Source organism: Lates calcarifer, linkage group LG15, assembly GCF_001640805.2.
Source record: "Lates calcarifer isolate ASB-BC8 linkage group LG15, TLL_Latcal_v3, whole genome shotgun sequence".
Lineage (NCBI taxonomy): Eukaryota > Metazoa > Chordata > Actinopteri > Centropomidae > Lates > Lates calcarifer.
This window is the reverse complement of record NC_066847.1, coordinates 23,680,548-23,704,676: the sequence shown is the minus strand read 5'-3', so window position 1 is coordinate 23,704,676 and position 24,129 is coordinate 23,680,548. Positions and strand designations below refer to the sequence as shown.

Here is a 24,129-nt window from a genome sequence, read left to right as displayed (position 1 = left end):
TGGAAGAATATACGAAGTTTTACGACCTAAATCTTTAGCTGGTGTTGTACTCCGTACAACATGAAAAACACTGCTTTTATTTTGACGGCAACGTAACCCGGATGTGCTTTAGAGTAGCTTAGCCTTTTAGCGCTCGAGTATTGCACGCTTGCAAACATAACGGCGGTACATGGTAATTACTTATCAGCATTCGTTAAATTTACAGATTTAAGTCTATAACAGTGTAATAAAATTGTCGCTAGCGGTTGTTTTGTGTCGTACACAGACTTTTAACTGAAGCTAGCGAGATAGCGTTAGCCAGCTCACTTCATTAATGTTAACTTACCTAAATGTAAAACTTGAACGTTGTTGACCGTTGAGATGTATTTACTTTTTGATAAATGTTTATACGAGTGAAAAATATTGAGGTGAGCATAATTTATTTTTATTTCTTTTAAGTCCGAAGTGATGGCTGAACTAACCTTCATCTAGTTTAGCGCTGGTATCTGACACTGTCTGATGTGCCTCTTACTACCTAACAGAAAGCTGGATGCTGATGTCCTGCTCGGTGCAGCACATGTGGCCCCTCTGACATCCCGGTCCCTTCGGATGTGAACCACCACCTATAGCCCATCAGTTCCCTCGGTGCTGAAACCATGTCCAGCCAGAAAGGAGCAACCCCCTCTCTACGTTTCGGCCAAGTGGTCATTGGACCCCCAGGTTCAGGTAAAACCACTTACTGCCAAGGGATGCAAGAGTTCCTGACTCACCTGGGACGCAAGGTGGTCGTGGTGAACATGGACCCTGCTAATGAAGGACTACCATATTCCTGTGCGGTAGACATCTCAGAGTTGGTTACTCTGGACGATGTCATGGAGGGCTTGAAGCTTGGGCCCAATGGTGGGCTCCTTTACTGTATGGAGTACGCTGAAGCAAATCTGGACTGGTTAGAGAGCAAGCTCAAACAGCACAGTGACTGCTACTTCCTGTTTGACTGTCCTGGACAGGTGGAGCTCTACACCCACCAGAGTTCAGTAAAGAATATATTCTCACAGCTGGCCAAGTGGAATTTCAGGGTGAGCTAATGCATTCAGGAATGGGAATGATCTCATGTCCCCTGAGCATTCATCTGATACTTAAATTATAGCCACAGTCATTATACATTAACTTAATATGAAAGTGATTTCCCCTTTAGATCCTTTAGACCACAATCACACCTCATGACTGTTGTTCTCCCCTACTTTCTCACTCTCAGCTGACCGCAGTGCACCTTGTAGACTCTCATTACTGTGCTGACCCAGCCAAGTTCATCTCCGTGCTGTGTACCTCCCTGTCCACCATGCTGCATGTGGAGCTCCCCCACGTCAATGTCCTCTCTAAGATGGACTTGATTGAGCAGTATGGCAAACTGGGTAAGAGGCTTCTGGCTTCACCTCAAATGAAACAAGTGTTAGACACACAGACAGAGGATTGTATTTTTCAGACACACACCAATAATTTTTCCTTGTCTGTATTCTTGCACAGCCTTCAACCTTGACTTTTACACAGAGGTCATGGATCTGACCTATCTTCTTGATCACCTGGCTGCAGATCCTTTCTTTAAAAGATTCCGCCATCTAAATGAAAAGCTGGTGGAGGTCGTCCAGGATTATGGCCTTGTCTCCTTTGTGCCTCTCAATGTACAGGTATAGTTCAGGCTCAAAATATTTTAATATGCTGGTCATACATTCTAGCAAAAACCACCTAATATTGCTGTAACTCCACTGAATTACTATTTTCTGATTCAGATAAGGGCTAATGTGGCTCAGGCTAGTGCTGATGCTAACCGTACATGGTTGTTATCATTACTCTGAATTTGAATTAGTAAAACTGATGAAATGTAATTCATGTAGTCTTGTAGATATTATTATATATGTGCTATTCTGTGACACTGAAAAAAAACACAGCTCTGTCTGTCTGAAATATGTTGTTGCTCAGTGACTACTGAGCATAAAGTCTGCTTTGAGCTATCACAGACCTAATGTAGCCTGACCAATCAAACATTACTCTGTCATATACAGAAATCGCACAGAACAACTGGCTGGAGGATTGTAAATTTTTTTTTTTTCCTTTTACTAATTAAAACTAATTTCATGTTTGGAAAGCAAACTTAAAACCGAATGTTTCAAAAAGACGAATCAGTCATAATCATGAATCACTCTTAGCATTTCAAATTGAAGACCGGATCAATTTTCTGCAGAAAGGGAGTGGGCTGTCTGCACACTGTATTCGTTCCCTGACATTACTTTTTTATGGAGACTGATTGGATCCTGCGTGTGTCCAGAGACAGGAGTCTAGACCGCTCTGCCATCACTGCATATGGGACCAGTAATTTATACAAATGGCAGGTTAGCACTCTGGGAAATGCAGCCTTGATCCATTTCTCTGTTTTCTACTTCACTTAGTTAAGCAGCCACCAGTTACCTTGGTTACCAATGGTGCTTAACACTGCAAATTTGACAGGACAAAAAACACACAACATTTTTGACCTTGGGAAAGAAAAGATGTTAAACTCTTGAGTGTTGGAGGCCAGTGAAGCTCTTGGTTTTGTGGCTTTGTATGCATGTGTAGTTTATCTCAGAGTACCAAGACTTTATTAACAAAAAACGAGGCATTACCACATTTCCAAGAGTGTTTCAAAATCTTTTTGAGGAAGGTGCCTTCATGCAGTACATTGGACTGTTAGAGGAAAAAAAAGGCAGAGAGAATTAGGACATCTGAAACACATCAGCTATTACACAGGCTTATGAAAGGATTACTTCTATATACTTTCTATACTTACTTTGTGTGTTTTATACTGCTTACTCTGTCTTTAAACTGCAGATTAGCATGGTTTCAGTGAGAGTTTCCTCAACAAATATTTTGTCAGTGGGTATTTTCAGTGAATTTCTACAGGGAAAACCCCCGCTGATAAAATGCCTCTGTTTTCTGTGTACAGGATAAAGAGAGCATGATTCAGGTCTTACGAGCAGTGGACAAAGCCAACGGCTACTGCTTTGGAGACCTGGAGGAGAGGAATCTGCAGGCCATGATGTCAGCTGCTGTGGGGGCAGACTTCCAGTTTGACTCGTATCCTTTCCTAATCACTGTGGTGACTCACTCTGACTCATCTGGTTTAAAATCAAACCTTAGCATTGACGGGAGGCGGCTGAAAAACTGAATACTCTGATGGTTCCATTAACTTACGATGAATTCAGCTGTCCTTAATCTTACAATATACATACTGAATTGGGTTATTTTTGTTACGTTTTCCTTAACAGCGGACCCTCCAGTACTCTTGGAGTGCAAGAGAGGTATGTTGAAACCAGTGGAAAGACTGTGGAGGAGGAAATGATGGACCTGTAAATTGCAAAGCTTAATTAAAAGGACTAAACTGGTTGCCTTTTTAGCACTGAGTATACCAGGGGAGTCTTGGCAACATCCATCTCAGTTGGCCTGAATACTGAGCCCACCTCTCTGTCTCTCTCTCTGCAAAAGCAGTGGAGAAACAGGAACTAAATTTGGGTGCTGTAGATGCTCCAAGGTTGCACCACACCTCATGGAAATCACATGAATGACTGAAAGGGAGTAAGTGCTTAACTTTGCTTTAGTTATCAAAGAGAGTAGTGTGATTAATTGTTTTTTCTCTTCTGTTGTCTTTATAGAAAACAATAAAAGATATTTTCAGTAGCTGCAACCTAAAGGCCCTTGGTTTTTTTTCTTTTTTATGTTAGATATTTGAGGACCTGATATTTTTGATGAATTATTGGTAATTTCCAATAGTAAGCATCCAGCGGTGCAGATCTGTATATAGATATTCAGAAACCATAAAGTGACCACAATAAACACAGAGATTAGTTTTTGTCTTCCCTACGAGCATAAATAAAAATATTTCCCTCTTTTTTGTTTTATAATTTGGTGCAGAACATTATGGCAACGAGAACAGAGAACTTGGACTTTCCTCATGTGTAAGCTCCCGCCATGTGCATGTATTAGTGCGCAGGATATCTGACAGGAAGATACAGAGAACAGACAGCGTTTTTCCCTTGATATGCAGTGGAATATAATGGAACTTGACAACTGCCAGTGCCTCAGAGATCCAAGTGCTGTTGGACTGCGTGCATGTGTGTGTTTATGTGTGTGTGTGTGTGTACAAGAGTGTGTACTACATCAAGAATACTATATCTTTTACATTATAGAACAAACTTCAATATTTCTCATGTATAGGTTGAGTACTATGTAGTTTAATATCCAACCAGTTTATATTTAAGTTTTAAGCACAGACTATGTGAATGTCTTAAAAAAATACAGTAGCAGTTATAGTCTTAGGTCAAACAGAGATTATATTTTTTTAACAGAAATGACAATTTTCCAGAGCTTTCTATTCTGAATAAAAATAGATATTGTGCAACATGTAGGGTGAAATGGAAAAAAGTGTGTTATCCCGTAAATCTAAAGCAGTTGTGGGCTACTTAGTAATAACAGCTGTCCATGGAGATTTTTTTTAACAAAAGAAGAAGTGAGTCAAAAACATCACCAACACATCAAAAGTAGTAATGACTTTGGCCAAGAGCGAGTCCTTGTAGCATTGTTGGGTGTTTTTTTTTTTTTGCCCAGCAGGTGGCGCATGCGCTCGCAAATCCTTTTTTCCAGATCCTTAAAAGTCTGCTCCGACTTTTCCCGCGAGCCGGAGCAGAAAAATTAAGTCAGGCGGGGAGAGGAAGCCACATTAAATCTGTGTTTCTGCACAACTGGCCCTGTGTCTGGTCTCTGGGATGGAAGACCCTCTGTCTTTCTAAAAGCAACTAAAACTCTGTTATTTCTTGGGAGGAGATGACTCTTTTCCACTGCTGCTGCCGCTGTGCTCTCTCCACCACCGTGTATAACCCAGTTTAAAACCTAACATCCGCATTTTAATTTATCCTACAACACGAGTCTACACCACAGTCATACACGCATCTTTACAACACGATGGCATCGTGTGCGTGCGCGCACTTCTTATGCAGGGTTGTAGTCGGACTAAAATAAAGCGTGATCCACTTTGCGAGCTCGCACTGATGTGGGAAATCACATTAACCCTGTGTGGTGTGATGTGGCTGTGAAATTATACGTGGACAGCTTCTTGCCTGCGAAGCTCATGTTCTCCGTGCATTAGGGGGGTGTGTCAGGCAGAATGTTAAATTGTGTTCCGATGTTTGTACATGTGATCAAGTATGCCTTCTCACTGGTACTTCCTGCCTCTTTTTTTCCTATAAGCCCCCTAGAGGTAGATGTGTGTGTGTGTGTGTGTGTGTGTGAGAGAGAGAGAGAGAGCAGAGACAGTTTGTGTGTGTGCATGTGTGTGTGTCTGTAGGGAAAGAGAGTGAGAAAAGAAACCGAAAGGCAGCCTCGTCCCACTTAAAACCAAAACCTCATTTCTAATCAATACCAAATCAAACCATTTAACGCCTCATAAACCTTACCATGTCTTAGCATGTCAGTATTTAAGAAAAAACAAACTCCGTGAGTCTCGCGCGCGCGCGCGCACACACACACACACACACACACACACGCACACACACACTTCTCATTACCATCCCACCCCTGCTCAATGCTGTGCACACACCCTCTGTGCGTTTTGTGGATGCCAAAAATGTCTGCTTCATTTGACTGAGAAATGGGGGTAGAGAGAAAGAGAGAGAGAGAGAGAGAGAGAGAGAGAGAGAGAAAAACAACAAATGCCCCATTTTCATAATTGTTGGGAGACTTTGAAACTGTTCACGCATCCTCTGTCTGGTAGATAAGGTCTGGACGTTTTTTTTCCTGTACGGCGTAGTTCAATGTTAGTAGGGTGAGAGAGAGAGAGAGAGAGAGAGAGAGCTGGAGCCTGCGCGCCCATCCCCCCACACTCAGCAGAAGAGTGTTTCTGCTGGAGTGAGAGACAGACAGAGAGGAGAGGAGAGGGGGTGGTAGAGGAGAGCAGAGCAGGCAGCAGGCAGGGGAGGGAATAAGAGGGAATGTGCATTGGTAGTCTCGTTTGCTGCAAGGCTTCCTCCTTCTGCTCTGGAAAAAAAGCTGTGTGTGTGTGTTGCCTTTGCTTGCTTAAAAACCTTTCAGAATCACTGGTGGGAAATAACTAAAACACTAGTATACATGGGCTATTTAAAAAAAAAAAAAAAAAAATTTTTTAGCTGAATACATTTATAGATATGGTGATTACAACTCTTTCTTTTTTTCCAAGTGAGAGTCATAACTGTATTATAAGCCAGGCTACAATGAACTCATTGCAAATAGTTTCCACCATTCAAATCATTTAATTCGCACCTTGCATTGTATGCGTTGCAGCTCCTAGTGCGTGCGTCTGCGGCATCCACATCCATGTAAACACACACACACACATACTTGAAGAATTATGTATTTCATTAATTAATTAATTACCCCCCTCTCTCACACACACACCCCTGCACTGATCACTCATGAATTTCATTATACACATTCATCACATGTCTGTGATACGCAGCCTATTGGACGTTTGATGCAAAGTACATTGTTGTTATATGTTGGTAACACAACATTAATGAGTTGTGTGAACATTAGATTCTTCGTGTGGAGAAAATATTCCACCTATGGGGGGTGGGAGTGTGTGTGTGTGAGAGAGAGAGAGAGAGAGACGGGGGGGGGCAATGTGAGGTTGTAAGACAAAAAGTCCACTCCGCATTGGAGGAAGGGGGGGAGGGATCCAGTCCATGTTTTGCAGCCGACCGTGCGGCTCAGTAAAATGGCTGTATCTAGCGGAGCCTCGTGTTGGTTGGGTTCGCTCCCTGCCTCTACCCGGGCTCAGTAACACAACTCCCACAACAATTTCTGTCGCTTTTTTACGCATTGTATGGAGCCTCCATCATCTCTCTAACCCATTTACGGAACCGGAACCGGGGGGATGGCAGCCGGATTCGGTCCGGTGTGAGGGGTGGGAATGAATCGGCACAAGGATAAATGGTTATAAACAATTATTTATATTCAATGCTAGCTTGTGATTGTGACTGACTCGCCGAGAGAGGGAGAGAGAGGTGGGGGGGTATATCATGGCCGCTCAGGTCGCCAGCGCCGCCACTCTTAACACTAGCCCGCCTTCCGAACTCAAAAAGCCGGATCGAGACCCCAAGGAGGAGTCGGTACCGGGGGAGAAGCAGTCAGACAAAAAGCAGCCGGGCTTGGACAGCGGATCGCCGGGCCGGGGGGATCTGCAGGACGGGGCCGACGGTGGAAATGCAGGGGGAGGAGGGGAACCTGAGATGAAGAACGGGAATGGGAACCCGCCCAGGGCTAACAATAATAACCAGAATGACTCTGTCGGACCGGAGGGAAATAACCATCCCGGTCTGGTGCATCACCACGGCACCGCTTTTCCTCCACCTTCGTACGGATATAGTCAGCCCTACGGTCGGGCCCCTTTTCATCAACATGGCGGACAACAAAGCCCTGGCATGGCAGCTGCTGCGGGTCCGGTCGTGCAGTCGAGCAACATGATGGACCCGTATCAACCTAATTCACACGATCATGGCTTTTCAAACCACCAGTTTAACAATTACAACCCATTCCCGAACAGGACTCCCTATCCCGGCCAAGCGTACGCCATGAACTCCCCTCGCAGTACCCAGGCGCCGACAGCTGGGGGGCAGCCAGCTAAGCAGCAGCCACCAGCGGGAGGACCCACGGCGATGGCTGGATCATACAGTAACCAGAGATATAACATTGGAAACCCTCAGCCTACGTCCACACCGACACTCAACAAGCTCCTAACCTCCCCCAGCTCAACGCGGGGATATCCAAACTACCCGTCTAGCGACTACAGTAGCCAAGAAGGAGCTAGTAAGGGACCAGCAGACATGGGCAGTAGCGGTCAGTATGGAGGGAGCAATCCGGGTTGGCCACAAAGAAGCCATCACCCGTCGCCTATGAGCCCGGGAAGTGCCGGGCAGCCGCTAGTTAGAAACCAGGTAAACCCACACTATTACAGGAACATGATGTCGGCTTTAGCACGTCTCCTTCCCTCCTCCTAGCTAGTTCACAACGTAGCAGGCCAGCCATTGTCTGATACTAGTTCGCAAAGACTCTAAAATGGCTGCCTCTCGTGTGTGTTTTTTTCCTTTACACCAGACCGTTAAATAATTATTATTTTTATTTATAGAGGTATGTAGCGATACAATAGTGTCGCTTGAAGAAGATATAAGTTGTTGAATCGTTGTAAGGACGTTCAGGGAGCCAAGAAGGCCCGACTTTGAAAAGGGGCGACAATACTCGCCGAAGAGCAACGGCTCGTTTTTTCTCCGATAGCATTGCTACTCGGATTATACGTTGGATTTACCCTTCAGTGTGTAATAAATGTATTTAAACGACTCGGGTATATAAAGGGTAACGTGTTATAATCGATATTAGATTATGGTTGTTGTTTAGACACTCGTATTTGTATCGTTTTCTTGCCCGATAAGCTGTAATTTTGTGGCAATGACGGAGGGAATGTGTTGCATGCCGAATCAGCCTCTCACGGTTAGTTAAATGCCCTGTGTAGGTCCAGTTTAAATAACTTAAATGTCCTGTAAGGTGTATGGAAAGTAAATAAATTATAACATTTCAATTATATATTGATTAAACGAGTTTCCCCGTGCTGAAAAGCTGCTTGACTTTCCCATGCACGCTGCCTGTAAACAGTCGACTCAGCCCATATGAGTGAGTGGCTGCAGATTGCAGTTTGCACTGGGATTTGAATTGTGGAGGTAAAATCCTGCTGTCAAAGCCAGGAGATAGTTGGTCTTGGGTTGACATGCTAGCTGAAATCTGATTGGCTCCTCATCCGCTGCTCATGGCCATTTATAATTACATGTGATGCAAGGCAACAGTTGCTGATAAGAACACACAGCATTAACTCATCGCAGGGTCACCAGAGGTATTACAGCTTCACTCCTCCTCACAGCTCCACTTTTCACTGTTCAATAAAACATGTAGTGTTGATGCAACTGGGAGATGGATAATGGTTTAATATTTTTTAATTATTCTTTTTGCAAACGTGGCCCAAAGTAATTAATACTAATACTAAATAAGTGTTGTAGCATACATGCTGCATGGTTGTAATATTCCCATCAGAACCAGTCCTATCAAATTCTGTGTAGCTTGGCTCACTGAAATATGCGCTCATATGTCAGCTGCAGCCTGCAACACTGTATGTGATAGGTACTGTTGTGTTGTTCTGTATGAAATCCAAATAAAACCATGCAATGATATTACTACATGTTTACAACGTAATGACTCATGACAAACATCTGCTGTTCCATTAGTTTTCTTGTTACTGATTGACGTACCACCTCATACTCTTGATAATCCCTAGATAAACAAACCATAAACAGACGGACAGCTTTGTCTTTTCATACTGTAACTTGTTACATGGTATCAAAATGCAAATTTGAGCTCTGCCCATGAGAGTGTGTGTATTGCTGCTGTGGCCTGACATGCCACACAAGTTTGACTGCAAAGAATTCCCCCCAATCCTCCCCCCAAGCCAATCAGAAGGCAGTCCACCATCTCTCACCCACCAAGGGAGTTTCCTCTCTGTCTTATGCAGATTAGCCATGTGCTACTCCTATTTATTTCACTTCATTATCTGGGATCTGCAAAATGTCACGTAAGGCATTTTGCATACTATTTGTAAAGGGCTGTTGTTAAGCTGAGGAGGCTCTTCTTGCCAAAGTGCACATGTGGGAATTCACTTGACCTAATGTTAGAGTGTTCTTTATGTTTTCAAATGGATGCTCTTTTGCTGAAATTATCATAAAATTCCAGATGTTTTAGTGTCAAAATAGTTTTGGTGGAAGTGAGGAGATCATTGGATCCTGAATGTAAGGTTCTAGGACAGCGTAGCACTGAGTCGAAGATTCTAATGATTTAGATGCAGCGCCTAGCTTTCACAGGAAGATTGCTTATACTGACTGTATAGTTATAGACTGACTATGCTCATGTACATTTTTCACTCTCTCTGGCTGTTGTGAAAGTACTTCCTTCATTTCTGGTGTCATTCATCCAGAGCCAAACTGCCTCCACCAGGGGAAAAAAAAGCTACTTGGACCATGCTCAAAACAGGAGCACAGCTGGGATATGTTTAAGATTGGGCAGAGTGCCCTCCATTCGAAAGTAGATATATATAGCTCTGTTGACTTCCGAAACTATGGCAAAGTGAGGTGAAAAAAATCAGGGTAATGACCGTGGGAAATAAGGTGAAAAAAAGCACAATTTCCTCATTTACTGAAGTTTGTTTTTACACATTTAGTCCTTGAAAGTTACACACTGCAGCCAAGTATTTTATAGACTTAAGAAAAACTCTAATGGCATAATTAAGTTATATAAAAGTGAGGAGGGCTGTGCTAAGTTGCAACACTTATTATGTTATTTAGAATTCTCCTGTGTTGTTTGTTGTTGGCTTTAATTTATGTCTTCATGTTCCTACCATGTGCAGCCACCTGGTCCCATGGACCCAATGGGAAAAATGAGAGGTCAGCTCTATGGAGCAGGCGGTCCATACAGTCAGCAGTCGCAGCAGGGGCCTCCCACAGGTCCACAACAGGGGCCCGGTTACCCTGGTCAGGGTTATGGACCTCCAGGTCCCCAACGATACCCAGTGGGGATGCAAGGACGTACCCCTGGAGGCATGGGTGGCATGCCATATGGTCCACAGGTATTTTACATGATTTCTCTTATTCAGAAATACATTAAGCTCTCAGTGTTTTAATTTAATGTTTTATAAAGAGCAGTGTTTTCTTCAGTTGTGTTTGAAGTCATATGTGTTTGTGCACTCTTTAGATGGGGTCTTATGGACAGCAGGGACCAGGAAGCTACGGCTCTCAGGGCCAGGCACCATATTATGGCCAGCCTGGCCAGGCTCCTCATCCAGGCCAGCAGCAGACCCCCTACTCCCAGCCCCCACCAGGACAACCAGGTGGCCAGACACCTTATCCAGGGCAACCGCATCCTGTGCAAAGTTCTGCTCCTCACAACCAGGGAGGACCACCCTATCAGCAGCCTCACATGCCCCCACAGCCTCAGGGGCCACTGCCAGGCCCACCCCAAGGGCCCCCACAGTCTCAGCCACCTTATTCTCAAGCCTCAGCCCCACAGTCTGGCCAGTCTCCCTACGCCCAGCAGCAGGGCCCTCCCAGTCAGGCCCAGCAACAGCCAAGCTCCCAGGCTCCCCCTGGATCACAGGGCCAGTCCAGCTACCCCGGATCCACGCAGGGGCCTCAGCAGCCTCCCTCGCAGCAACAGCAGGCGCAGTCTCAGCCCCCACAGCAGCCACAGGGACACAGCCAACACCCACAGGGCCAGCCTGCAGGGTACCCACAGAACCCCCAGCAGCAGCAGCAGCAGCAGCAGCAGCAGCAAGCACAACAGTCACCTTATCAGCGCTTTCCTCCTCCACAGCAGCAGGTACTGCTCTCAGTGTGGAATCGTATTCATCATACTTAATTATCCTCCTTTTGTGTGTGTTCACATGCATGTGTTTCTGTATCTCTGGCAGTACACTTGAGCACGTGTTCTGTTGTCTTTCAGGATGTATCACAGGACTCATTTCAGTCCAACGCCCCTCCATCCACTCAGCCTAAATCTGGCCCAGAGGACAGTCAAGGCCGCCCCTCCAGCCTTCCGGTCAGTTTTGCTTGTTATATCACTGCTGGAGCATAAAACGCCTTTTTCTCACTGTGTTTTATTGCCCTCATGTTACTTTCTATTTATGTCTTGTAATTTTTATTACACAGGGCATATTGATTTTACTACTTATTACAAAAATATGACAGTGTTTTGAAGCTCATTACATTTAAAAACTCCTTTTGTGTTACTTTGAATGTCAGCTATTAATGTTTTGAAAGCTTTCACTGTACTGCGTGCTTGCATTGCGGCCACCGTGCTGTCCGTCCCCTGATGATTTTAGACTTTGTGTGCTGCTGCACGTTAGCGGCTGATGAGAGACAGCTGTGTGGCTGCAGTGTGTGAAAAAAGGCGCTGTGTAAATGAGTGCATTTGAGATGAATACAGGAGTGTTTGTGTATTAAATCACATGGCAAGGCTGCTGCTACATGCTGACTCAGCTCGCATCCTACAAACCTTGGTAACCATGACAACCCTCGGCACTAATGCACACTCATTTTTTTTTCTTTGAAAGAGATAAATAAGGACAAAGGCCTCTGGGTGTGTGTGTGTATAGTATTTGTATGTGTGCTGCTCGTATCTTAACAACAGTGACGGAATTGCAACATGCTGTTACTACAGCCAATGTATGAAATAAACAAACATAATAATAGTTAAAATTCATGTTTGTAAATGTTTAAAAAAGTCTCAGTGCAAGCAGTAAATGTTTTTGTTTTTTTTCTTTCTTTTTTTCTTTTTCGCCTTTGTTGACTCTTCCTCTGCTCTTCCCTTGTGTGTTTTCAGGACCTGTCAGGGTCCATTGACGACCTGCCCACAGGTACAGAGGGCGCTCTGAGTCCCGGCGTGAGCACGTCAGGCGTGTCGAGCAGCCAGGGCGAGCAGAGTAACCCGGCCCAGTCGCCCTTCTCTCCTCACACGTCTCCCCACCTGCCAGGCATCCGAGGGCCTTCACCTTCTCCAGCTGGCTCCCCCGCCAGCGCCAGCACACCTCGCACGGGACCGCTGTCACCTGCCAACATGCCAGGTGGGCTGATCCCTCACACACTGAAATGAGACATATCATCAGTAATACAGCTCTGAAATTTGCTTCATAGCAATGTAATGAAGAACACTGACTTTTACAAAACTACAGTGTTACACACAACTCATATTGCTTAGTTATTATACCCTGTTTTCCATGTTATAAATCAGTATCTCCACACATTATAACAACACTATTCTTTTATCTTCTTCTTCTAAAACCTCAAGGTATATAAAGCTTTCTATATCCACTCTACAGCAGTTGCTAATATTATATATTAATTATTATATAATTACAATTTTCCTCAAAACTCAGTCTGATATATTTGGGTTCCTCAGTCATTGTGGGATCTTGACAATGCTGAGTCACAAAACATGCATTTGTAAGGACTGACCCAGTTGGTATGGCAGGGTTAAAGATGTTTAAAAATGGCTTTGAGAATGGGGAGAGTGTTGACAGCTTGGATTTGTCTGACAAAAACCTGACTGGGGAAAAGAAAAATGAGCCAAATGCTAACCATGACCATATTTGTGTTAGTTGTCCTGCTGTTCTTGTTGGTATAAATAAACCTCTCAAGTGGGGAAAAAAGTTTGAAAAAAGTTTGAAACCGTAGCATGCTTTTTGTCCACCCACTAAATTGATACCCACTTTTTACCATTTTTTTCAGCCAAAACCATCTTTAGAATCGAGTAATACTCCCTAACGTCCTACTCAAAATATGCTGCCTTTCATCTAGCTGGGGGGATGCTTGTTACTGACTGCTGTTATTAGCTGTTCTGATTTCAGTTTTGTTAATTGCTTAAGAATTGAAATCTGCCTCTGTCCTCAGCCAGAATAACCATGTTGGCTACTTCAAAACCACAGGACCATAAAACTGAGTGCTTTTATTATACCTTTTTTAAGCTCACCCTAACTTAAGTTAAATATTATTGCTCAGGGACCCAGATGCCTCCCAGGCCATCGAGTGTGCAGTCAGATGGGAGCCTACACCCTGCGATGAGCCAGTCTCCTATGGCCCAGGACAGAGGTATGCTGCAGTCTAAACGTAAAGTGTTCACAGAGATTAACATGTCCGGAGTGTTATTGCTGTAGCATCTGAGTCTGAGCACCGTCTCCCTCGCTTTCCCTTATTCAGGGTTTATGCAGAGAAACCCTCAGATGCCCCCTTACGGCTCCCCCCAATCAGCCTCTGCATTGTCGCCGCGCCAGTCCTCAGGGGGACAGATGCATCCTGGGATGGCCCCATATCAGCAGAACAACTCCATGGGTGGCTACGGGCAGCAAGGAGGACAGTATGGCCCCCAAGGTGTGTGCTTCTGAATTGTATCTGTCAGGGTTTGACTTGAGGAAAGAGCTTTTTTTTGTTTTGAATTTCTGTGAAAAGGTTAGTTGAAACAGCTTCTATAGACTAAATTTTTTAAGGATTAGATTTTGACTTCTAAAGGTTTTCCACTTAATTCACTATTAACATGTAAATAAGTAAGTTTTCTTATATACACATTTACCATCAGACAAACCTATGGAATATATCTCTCTGCCTAATAGGAATACCATGCTATAGTTGGTCCCTCCCTCTGACTCTGTTGCGGCTATTTATAGCTGTGAAGCAGAGAGTCAGCTGACGTAGCAGAGCCTCCTGTCAGTAGAGCTGAGACTGTGACGAAGGCTTGTTGCTCAGGGTGCATAGCTCTCTGTGCTAGCAGGCTGTAGGGAAAAAGTCTGTTTCACACAGCTCTTTAGGAAAAGACTTTGTCATAGCTATAACAATCCACTTTTAACGATGAGCACAAATAAACTTCTGGGTGTCGCAGTGATTTATTTTCCAGACCAGTGTACAGTTAGAGCCAAGTGACTATATTAACTTGTTAATGTTTTTGTTACAATGTCATCCTTAGGTTATCCCCGTCAACCTGGCTATGGCAACATGCCCAACGCCAACTATCCTGGGCCGGGCATGGGCCCAATGAACCCCATGGCGGGACAGGGTGGGGGGCCACCATATGCTGGCATGCCTCCAGGAAGGATGCCTCCAAATCAAATGGGGGCACGTCCCTATGGCCCCAACATGGGCCCCAACATGGGCCCCAACATGGGCCCCAATATGGGCCCCAACATGCCTCCTAACATGCCTCCTAACATGGGCAACATGCCACCCCAGGTAGGCTCAGGAATGTGTCCTCCTCCAGGCATGAACAGAAAACCCCAGGACCCTGCGGCCATGCAGCACCCTGCCACCAACTCCATGCACAACAGGTTGGTTTATGTTGGATCCTCAAGTGCCAGTCTTCATTTATCTCACATAATACTTAACACTGTACCACAGTTTGTCACTGCTATGCAAACCAGATTCTCATATATTGTCTCCTCCATCCAGGATGCCTGGTTACCCCAACATGTCTCAAGGCATGATGGGGTCTGGTCCGCCTTATGGCCCACCCATGAACAACATGCCGGGCATGATGAACACTCAAGGCGGATCACCTTATCCAATGGGGCCAAACATGGCTAATAACTCAAGTGGTAAGTTACTCAGAGAAGACTGCACCTAGCCTTACTCTCTTTATTTAATATGTCCCTTTCACAGCTAATTCCAATCCCTGTCATTGTCTCTAGGTATGGCCCCCAGTCCAGAGATGAACAATAAGATGAATAACAAAGTAGATGGGAGTGGAACGCCCAAGCCAGATTCTAAATCTAAGGTAACCTGTCTACTATATGTTCTGATAAAAGTATTTTTGGAAGTCTGGTCTCTTCAAATAATACATCTGCAGACTTTCCACTGTTTTAAAATTGGCTTCTTATTTCACTTGCTCAAAACAGAAGTCCAATTCTTCCACCACAACCAGTGAAAAGATAACACGTCTGTATGAGCTGGGACCGGAGCCGGACAGAAAGATGTGGGTAGACCGTTATTTGGCCTTCATTGAAGAGAAAGCCATGGGCATGACCAACCTGCCTGCTGTAGGACGCAAACCCCTCGACCTCTTCCGGCTGTATATGTCAGTTAAAGAGATCGGAGGCATGACACAGGTTAATATGGCATTTATAAACAACAATGATTTCCAAAGTACATGTAATTCTTGCCCTTTTCTTTATTGTATTATTGTATATTTTATTTTTGATTATTGTTATTTGTGTGTGTTCCTCAGGTGAATAAGAATAAGAAATGGCGTGATCTGGCCACAGCCCTCAATGTGGGTACATCCAGCAGTGCTGCCAGTTCTTTGAAGAAACAGTACATTCAGTGTTTGTATGCCTTTGAGTGCAAAGTTGAGCGCGGTGAGGACCCTCCCCCTGAGATTTTTTCAGATAACAAAAAGAACCAAGCTGCTAAGGTCCAGCCACCTTCTCCAGGTTAGAGCTGTACTCATGTCGTTTTTTTCAAATCAACACACACGTTTCAGTGCAATTGCAATTCAGTGGCTCACATCCGAGCTCTTAAAAAAAAAACAAAAAACAACAGAACTACATAACTGGTTGTATTTGGGTGTCATTAAAGTCATGTACCGTGTCTGTCTGCTCCCTCTCTTATTTCAAACTGAAGCGTCCCTCTGCTCCACAGCTGGGTCGGGCTCTCTGCAGGGTCCTCAGACACCCCAGTCCACCAGCAGCTCCATGGCTGAGGGGGGCGACTTAAAACCTCCCACCCCAGCCTCCACTCCTCATACCCAGATGCCTCCCATGCCACCCGTATCCAGGTGACTCTTGTTTAAGGTTTTACCCAATGATTTTACCTTTTTAAAAGACATACAAGAGCAACTAATTTCTTTCTGCCTTTCCCACTTCCCCCTCTCATTTGCTTACCCCCTAGGAGCAGCGTTAACCTGCAGGACCCATTCTCTGAAGGAAATGACCCCGCTTTCCCCAGGAAGAACATGACACCCAACTCTGCCTATCAGTCTGGCATGAACACACCGGACATGCAGGGCCGCATGGGCACCTATGAACCCAACAAAGACCCCTTTGGTAACATACGGAAAGGTGGGCACGCTCAACCTTATTAGAGCTGAATGGGATTGTGTCATTTCTAAAAGCTAAAATGCCTCCATTAATTACCCGTTCAGTTAATCACTCCTAAATGGGCTTTTATTCTGAATGCATTTGCAGTCGGGGAGCAGTTTCTACCTGCTAACCAGGGCCCTAACAGCGGGCTGGGTGACCAACAGCAGCAGCAACCGCCACAACAGCAGCAGCAGCAACAGCAGCAGCCTCCATTCAACAGAGGACCACCTGGGGCCATGGGCACAATGCCAATGGGGCCCAGACAGCAGTATCCTTATGGACCAGGCTATGACAGGAGGTAAGAATTATTGAATGGAAGGTCACTGAACACTACTGCTAATAACAGGGAGATATTTTTATGATCACACAAACCTCTAATTTCCTGTGCACGTCAGGGAAAAAAAAAAGTCTGATTAATAAACCACAGGAGTAAATTTGTTGACATTTGATTAAAAAAATGCATGCAATTTGGCTGACCGATTCACTCATTCAACTATACTTTGAGTTTATGATGTACTGCGAGGGATTTTCACAGTTTTGTTGTGGAAACAAGAGCCAAATACAGTCTTTGAATTCAGTTGCACATTTCAAAAGGTTGGGATTTTTGAAAAGGAAGATGTGGTTGTGCTACACGTGTCATTTTCTTGTCGTGTCTCTGCCCGTCCTGTCTGATCTGTTTTTACAGTGTCCTTTTTTATTTTATTATTCATTCATTTTTCATTCATTTTGATTTACGATGTTGCTTACTGGCAGATGCTGATACTGTGACTCTATGATAGAAAAAGGCTTGTGCCGTGAATTTGTGCGGCTCTGAAAAATGAGTGAACAGATTTTAAGCTGTAAATTAAACCTCAGAGTCTAAATTTAAAATTAAAAATATCTGGGTGATTTATTTTGGTTAGCTGAGACACTGAAAAAGCCTTGTTCTTACCAATTAAAGTTCTGTTGGATGTTTTTTCGAGCACCACAAATAGCGCTACTTTTATCAACACATCACTGGCAAATTGGTTAATTCTTTAATTCACTCGTGTCACTGTTTGAAATAGACCAACAAAGAAGTAGTCGCCCACTTCTGGTCTGACTGGTCGCAGTTACAAGCTTGGGACAGATAAAAAAAAGAGTTTTTGCTGCTATCTGATTCAATGGAAAGTATTTGTGTTGTGATCCTAACATTATCACATAGCCTTTTTTTTGTATAAGCTCTAGCATAATTTGTATGTTTATATGGAGAAAAAAACCCATACCATGGCTATTGTTCTGATTTTCCCAGATCGGAGCAAGGAATGGGCCCAGAGGGCAACATGGGATCCGGTGCTCCTCAGCCAAACCCTATGATGCCTGCCAACGCCGACACGGGGATGTATTCGCCAAATCGCTTCCCACCACAGCAGCCACGGTCAGTTCACATAGCACTTATTTGCCAAGCTTCTTAGTTTTAAAACTCCTGTCACTGGTAACTGATCACTCTTCATGTAAAAAATCCTCACAACTGTTGGATGTGGCGATATAGCCAAAGTCAGAGTTGCGTGGCTTGAAATGTGCTTTCAATTTGCAATGTATGAATCCCATTTAAATTTTCTAATGGCTGGTATTATTTACCAGCTAGTAAGCAGTACAGTTAACCAAAAGGGTTATGTATTTGTAATCAACATTTATATTTGCCTTTTATATTTAATAAATGAATCATATTGATACAACAAAGACTGGTGCAATAGAGATTTAGAATAATATAATTGAGTTTAAAGCTGAAAACAAAAAGCAACCGCTGCAGCTGGATGTCTTTTTATGCTTGTATATTCATCACTGTATTCCATAATGCTGACTGTGTGTCTAACGTGGGCTTGTCTTAGCTGAGTGAGTGAGATGCAAAATATTTTCATGGTCAAACTGACTGAGCATAATGTTTGCAGGCATGATTCCTATGGTAATCAGTATCCTGGACAGGGAACGCCCCCTACTGGCTCCTACCCAAATCAGCAGCCTGGAATGTACCCACAACAACAACAACAGGTAAATGATCCATCTGCACTACACTGACTCTCATGATACACTGGAATAAATAATGTCAGTATTTTTCTTTTTAGCGTTCTAGTATTTTTTTACTGGATGGAGCTGCTAACAGATTTTGTTTTTTGAGCAGTTAATGAACCCATTTTTACAACATTTACACTGGAATGACATGAAATAATTGTGTATCTGTGTACCTTTTTAATACGCAGAGTTACAAGCGTCCTGTGGAAGGTGGTTACCCTCCATCAAAACGTCATGAGACGGAGTACAGCGGGCCTTTCCCTGGTGGACAACAACCACCGCAGCAGCAGCAACAGCAAGGAGGCGCCTCTGCACCCTCTTCAGGACAGCAGGAGTCGTACAATCAGTACAGCGGCAGTGGGCCCTACTCCGGCTCTGATCGCCGTCCACCTGGCCCAGGCAATCAGTTCCCCTTCCCCTTTGGCCGTGAGCGGATGCAGGGGGCGGCGGGACCCAACGCCCAGCCCAACATGCCCCCTCAGATGATGCAGTCAGGGCCTGAGGGTCCTCAGGGAGGCATGTGGCAAGGACCGCGAGACATGAACTATCAGAACTACCCCAGCCGGCAAGGCGGCCCTGGGGGCCCGCCCCAGGGACCCGGTTACCCCGGGATGAACCGCTCAGAGGAGATGATGTCATCAGAACAGCGCATGAATCACGACGGCCAGTGGGGTGGCCAGATGGGCCCACGGCAGCCTCCCTATGGTCCAGCAGGGCCTGGCCAACCCATGCCTCGTTCAGTACAGTCCAACTACCAGCCCCCTCAGGGCGTGCAGAACCACATTCCACAGGTGTCCAGCCCAGCCTCCATGCCCCGCCCCATGGAGAGCAGGACATCACCTAGTAAATCTCCCTACATGCACGGAGTAATGAAGATGCAGAAGGCTGGGCCTCCAGTGCCTGCATCTCACATAGTGCCCCCTCCAGTGCAGTCGCCTCTAATAAGGCGAGACATGCCTTTTCCCCCAGGCTCTGTAGAAGCCACCCATCCAGTACTGAAACCACGCCGGAGACTCACCATGAAAGATATTGGTATGTCTGTAGATTAGCTTCTTTATTATTGATATTTGTCAGCTTCGTCTTGAGTGAAGACAGTACTTGGTACCAATTGTTTTTTTACCTTGATTTCTCAGGAACGCCGGAGGCCTGGAGAGTCATGATGTCATTAAAGTCTGGTTTATTGGCTGAGAGTACGTGGGCCTTAGATACCATCAACATTCTCCTATATGATGACAGCAGCATTTCCACTTTCGATCTCAACACGGTGAGACTTCATATTGAGCCCTTAGTGAAAGTTTATAGCAGCACAGCACAGCTAGTGATCATATCTAATATTTTCTATATTTCTGCTCTTTTTCAGTTGCCTGGCCTACTGGAGTTGGTGGTTGAGTATTTCAGACGCTGTCTCATTGAAATCTTTGGCATTCTGCGGGAGTACGAAGTTGGAGACCCTGGCCAGAGGACACTACTTGATCCTGATGCCTTGAAACGAGCCTGGGACGGCACAGAAGAAGAGGAGCCACGGGCTGAGGACATGGAACAAGAGGAAGAAGATGACGAAGAGGAGGAGGAACGAGAAACGGAGGGGCCAGCTCACGTGAAAGAGGAGGAGGAGCAAGAGCAGTGCTCTAAATCTCGGGGCAGAGACGAGAAGACGGAGGACGAAGAGAGGAAGAGCAAGAGTTCTTCATCTGAACAGACGGGCTCATCGCAGTCCTTACCTGCCCATGAGAGACCCAAACAGGCCAGCAAGTTTGACAAGTTTCCCCTAAAGGTGGTACGAAAGAAAGACCCGTTTGTGGGCAGCCAGTCTAATAATCACGGGAAACTGCAAGAGTTTGACAGCGGGTTGCTTCACTGGAGTGCTGGAGGGGGAGACTCAACTGAACACATCCAGACCCACTTTGAACCACGCAAGGACTTCTTGGAACCTCGAGAACGAATACCTGTGCCCCCTCTATTGCTGAAGAGACGAGTCCTAGAAGAAGAGATACTGGAAAATTGTTTGCCAACTGAAGAGGAGAAAAGGAAGCATCAGGATGAAGAAGAAACACCAAAAGAAGCATCTCCCTCAGAGAAAGCAACGGTCTCAGAGAAGGCCAGCCCCTCGCCCAGCAGCGAGGAGGAGAGGAAAACGCTTTCTGAGACAAAGACAGTGGAGAAAGGTGCTTCAAACCACCAGGAGAATAATAGATCAGTTCTTTCCTCCAGCAGTGTTTTAACCAAGCAGGCACAGCAGACTGGCACCATCCTGGAGGATGAGCCTCACAGTAAAGACGAGGGGCCGCTCATTGCACTGGCTAACTGGCAGGATTCTTTAGCCCGCCGCTGCATTTGTGTCTCCAATATTGTCCGCAGCCTCTCCTTTGTGCCAGGCAACGACCACGAGATGTCCAAGCATCCAGGGCTGCTGCTGCTGCTCGGTCGCCTGATCCTGCTCCACCACAGGCACCCTGAGCGCAAACAGGCCCCACTCACCTATGAGAAGGATGAGGATTCAGACGAAGGAGTGGGCCAAAGGGATGAATGGTGGTGGGACTGCTTGGAGCTCCTGAGGGAGAACACACTGGTCACTTTGGCGAACATCTCAGGCCAACTGGACCTATCCGTCTACCCAGAGAGCATCTGCTTGCCCCTGTTGGATGGTCTTCTCCACTGGGCCGTCTGCCCCTCAGCAGAGGCCCAGGACCCCTTCCCCACCCTGGGCCCCCACAGTGCTTTGTCACCTCAGAGACTGGTCCTGGAGACGCTAAGCAAATTAAGCATCCAAGACAACAATGTGGACCTCATCCTGGCCACTCCACCATTCAGTCGGTTGGAGAAGCTATACGGAAACCTGGTGCGGCTAATTGGAGACAGGAAGGTTGCAGTCTGCAGGGAGATGGCTGTGGTCCTACTGGCCAACCTGGCACAGGGTGATACCATGGCAGCCAGAGCAATCGCTGTTCAGAAAGGCAGTGTGGGCAACTTGCTGGGCTTCCTGGAGGATAGTCTGGCCGCCACACAGCTTCAACAGAGCCAGAGCTCTCTACTACACCTACAGGGGATGCACTTCGAGCCCACAAGCCCGGACATGATGCGGCGAGCTGCCCGGGCTCTGCACGCCTTAGCCAAGGTGGAGGAGAACCACTCAGAGTTCACACTACATGAGTCCCGACTCCTCGACCTTTCAGTGTCTCCCCTAATGAACTCGCTGGTTTCTCATGTTATCTGTGATGTACTCTTTTTGATCGGCCAGTCATGACAGCTGTAGGGAGCCGTGGCTCCACTATTTGGGGGGGTTTTTATCCCCAATCCCCTCTTCCCTGGTAACCTGGCTTGTGTGTGTAACAGGGCAAGGAAAGTTCAAGTGACTGTCTTTAATTTATGAAAATCCTTCAGATTCCATTCTCTGAGCTCTCCCCAGGCCGTCCTCGCTCGAGGAGGGTAATCACAGAGCTGTGGTGGATTACAAACCAGAGAGAAGCCCACAAAGTGACACTACTTGCAACATGAATGCCAACTGGATGACACAGAGCAGAGCACCATGGTTGGGAGACTGTTCTGCACTTGGGGGGAAAAGTACTTTTTAATAAAGATAAATAAATGAATAAATAAATAGCTGAAAAACAAAAACTGTAACCAAAGTTGCTGTCTCGTTTACAGTGAGTTTGGGAGACACAGTGTGCCCTAGCTCTCCCCTTGAGGGCACAATGAGTCTGTAACTGGTTGACGTTCAGAGGTGAAGCAGACTGACAAGTGGCCTACTGGTTATAGTTGCTGTAGTTGGATTCTCACCAGTCAGCCCGACAGTAGACAAAGTGCTGTCAATAGACACCTTCACCAGGGAGGCCTGTGCAGTGTGCAGTAGATTGTAGGACATTTTCTGTACCGTACTGCTCTTGAGTGTAAGCATTCTGTAACACACGTTTCACACAGAAGCTGAAGATGCAGCTCTTCTAGAGTTTTGAGGTCATTTTAGTTTGGTGTTAAACAGAAAATGGCTTTCTTCCCCAAAGTATCAAGAACCTACAACACCCTTACCTCCTCTTATCCCTTGATTGTATGAATACCCTTATGAAAAGAAATCACCTCTTAGGACTGGTTTTCAACTTCAAATACAGCTTTGCTGTGGTGTATATATAATGTTGTACATTACACTTCCTTTCTCTGTGTCTGTCTCTGTCTGTGTCACTATTCTCACACTTGTTATTGGTGAGGGATGGAGGCTGACTTGTGAGTTTGGTCCGTGACCTCCAGTCCCCCGTCAATTAGACCCACTCCTCTGGTCTCTCCACAGCTCCGTAGTACGGCAGACACGGCTCAAACCTGTTATCTCCTGGTACAACAAAAATAAACTAGATGAAGTACACATTGACAATTTTTCTCCAGTCATGGATTCTGCATATTTGTATTTCAGACTATGTAGCTAAGACAACATGTAAATTCCTCCCTTTCCCTTTTTTGGCTCAATGAATATCATTTATTCAGTATGAAATCTTTATACTATATGTTCCACGTGGTAAGAATAAATGTACATTAAATCTTCGTAAGCTGTTTGATGGTTTTGTTCTTCTGGAATAACTACCTCTTCTGGACAAACAAATCAACAAACAAATGTGAAAATTCACATGAAATTAGGTTTGAAAGAATTTCTGAAATAAAAGCCTCCACCTCAGTTCTTAGGAAACGCAGTCCCTCTTGATGGATTTATCTGTTAATATGCAAATCACTTAGTTTCTATTACCCTTATTACACTTGCTTTGTTTCAGTAAAATAAATGCAAATGTGTAAGAAAAGAACTACAGACATTAGTGAATCTTTTCTACCTTAAACAGGCTACGTAACATGAAGCCTGAAGGAGGGGCAGGGCACATAAGCTTATACTTAACTTATACAATAGCAAATCTTAACATTTAGTCTCACACTCACACCAGGGGCCATTAATATACCACTTAGAAACCATTTCATATACATTTTCAATCAGCTTATACGTTTAATATGTATGAGACAAACAACCGAAAAAACAAGAAAAAAATCACTTTTATGCGATTACTAACAAAAACGTGTATTAGAAACTAATATTCGCCATAAATCCGAGCCAATCAAACTTAAAGGACCACAAACGAAAACGTAGTTTTGAATGAAGAAAAACATACTTGCACCACTTGAAAAACCAGTCTATGAGACAGTCAGGAGCTCCACCTGCTGGAGAGGGGAACAAAAAGGCTCCACTCGGCATTCAAAGTAGACGGAAGACTAAAAACTTAAGAAGATGACAGCCAAAGTATCATTCAGTTATATTTTTGCGGCAACATATATTATTTAAAAACAAAAATAGATGTATTCATTATTTGTTAAGGAGGAACTGCTCGAGAGTCCACCTCGCCCGGGGGTCACGAGCTCTTATTTTGAAGTGGATTTTTGCA

The 24,129-nt window shown here is 45.0% G+C and overlaps 2 protein-coding genes across 5 annotated transcripts; both read left to right on the top strand.

Moving 5' to 3' along the window:
• The first annotated feature begins 58 nt into the window (after nucleotides 1-58).
• On the top strand, nucleotides 59-3,694 carry gpn2 (GPN-loop GTPase 2). 2 transcript variants are annotated; one of them, XM_018686394.2, is made up of 6 exons: nucleotides 59-172; nucleotides 522-1,055; nucleotides 1,235-1,391; nucleotides 1,504-1,664; nucleotides 2,957-3,087; nucleotides 3,291-3,694. In XM_018686394.2, exons 2-6 carry the CDS (start codon nucleotides 636-638, stop codon nucleotides 3,361-3,363), a joined length of 942 nt encoding a protein of 313 aa, XP_018541910.1. In that variant the 5' UTR covers nucleotides 59-172; nucleotides 522-635; the 3' UTR covers nucleotides 3,364-3,694. The 2 variants fall into 2 exon arrangements, with proteins under 2 accessions (XP_018541910.1, XP_018541917.1); XM_018686401.2 differs by lacking the exon at nucleotides 59-172 and adding an exon at nucleotides 179-407.
• A 3,045-nt stretch (nucleotides 3,695-6,739) lies between these two features.
• Nucleotides 6,740-23,248, top strand: arid1aa (AT rich interactive domain 1Aa (SWI-like)). 3 transcript variants are annotated; one of them, XM_018686436.2, is made up of 20 exons: nucleotides 6,740-7,973; nucleotides 10,481-10,699; nucleotides 10,825-11,448; nucleotides 11,572-11,667; nucleotides 12,451-12,691; nucleotides 13,626-13,715; nucleotides 13,824-13,994; nucleotides 14,584-14,941; nucleotides 15,063-15,208; nucleotides 15,302-15,387; nucleotides 15,509-15,718; nucleotides 15,838-16,042; nucleotides 16,233-16,386; nucleotides 16,506-16,669; nucleotides 16,796-16,988; nucleotides 17,961-18,086; nucleotides 18,601-18,700; nucleotides 18,910-19,753; nucleotides 19,855-19,985; nucleotides 20,082-23,248. In XM_018686436.2, exons 1-20 carry the CDS (start codon nucleotides 7,059-7,061, stop codon nucleotides 21,963-21,965), a joined length of 6,957 nt encoding a protein of 2,318 aa, XP_018541952.1. In that variant the 5' UTR covers nucleotides 6,740-7,058; the 3' UTR covers nucleotides 21,966-23,248. The 3 variants fall into 3 exon arrangements, with proteins under 3 accessions (XP_018541952.1, XP_018541957.1, XP_018541935.1); XM_018686441.2 differs by having other exon boundaries at nucleotides 6,741-7,973; nucleotides 16,251-16,386; nucleotides 16,500-16,669; XM_018686419.2 differs by having other exon boundaries at nucleotides 6,741-7,973; nucleotides 16,500-16,669.
• The last annotated feature ends 881 nt before the right edge of the window (nucleotides 23,249-24,129 follow it).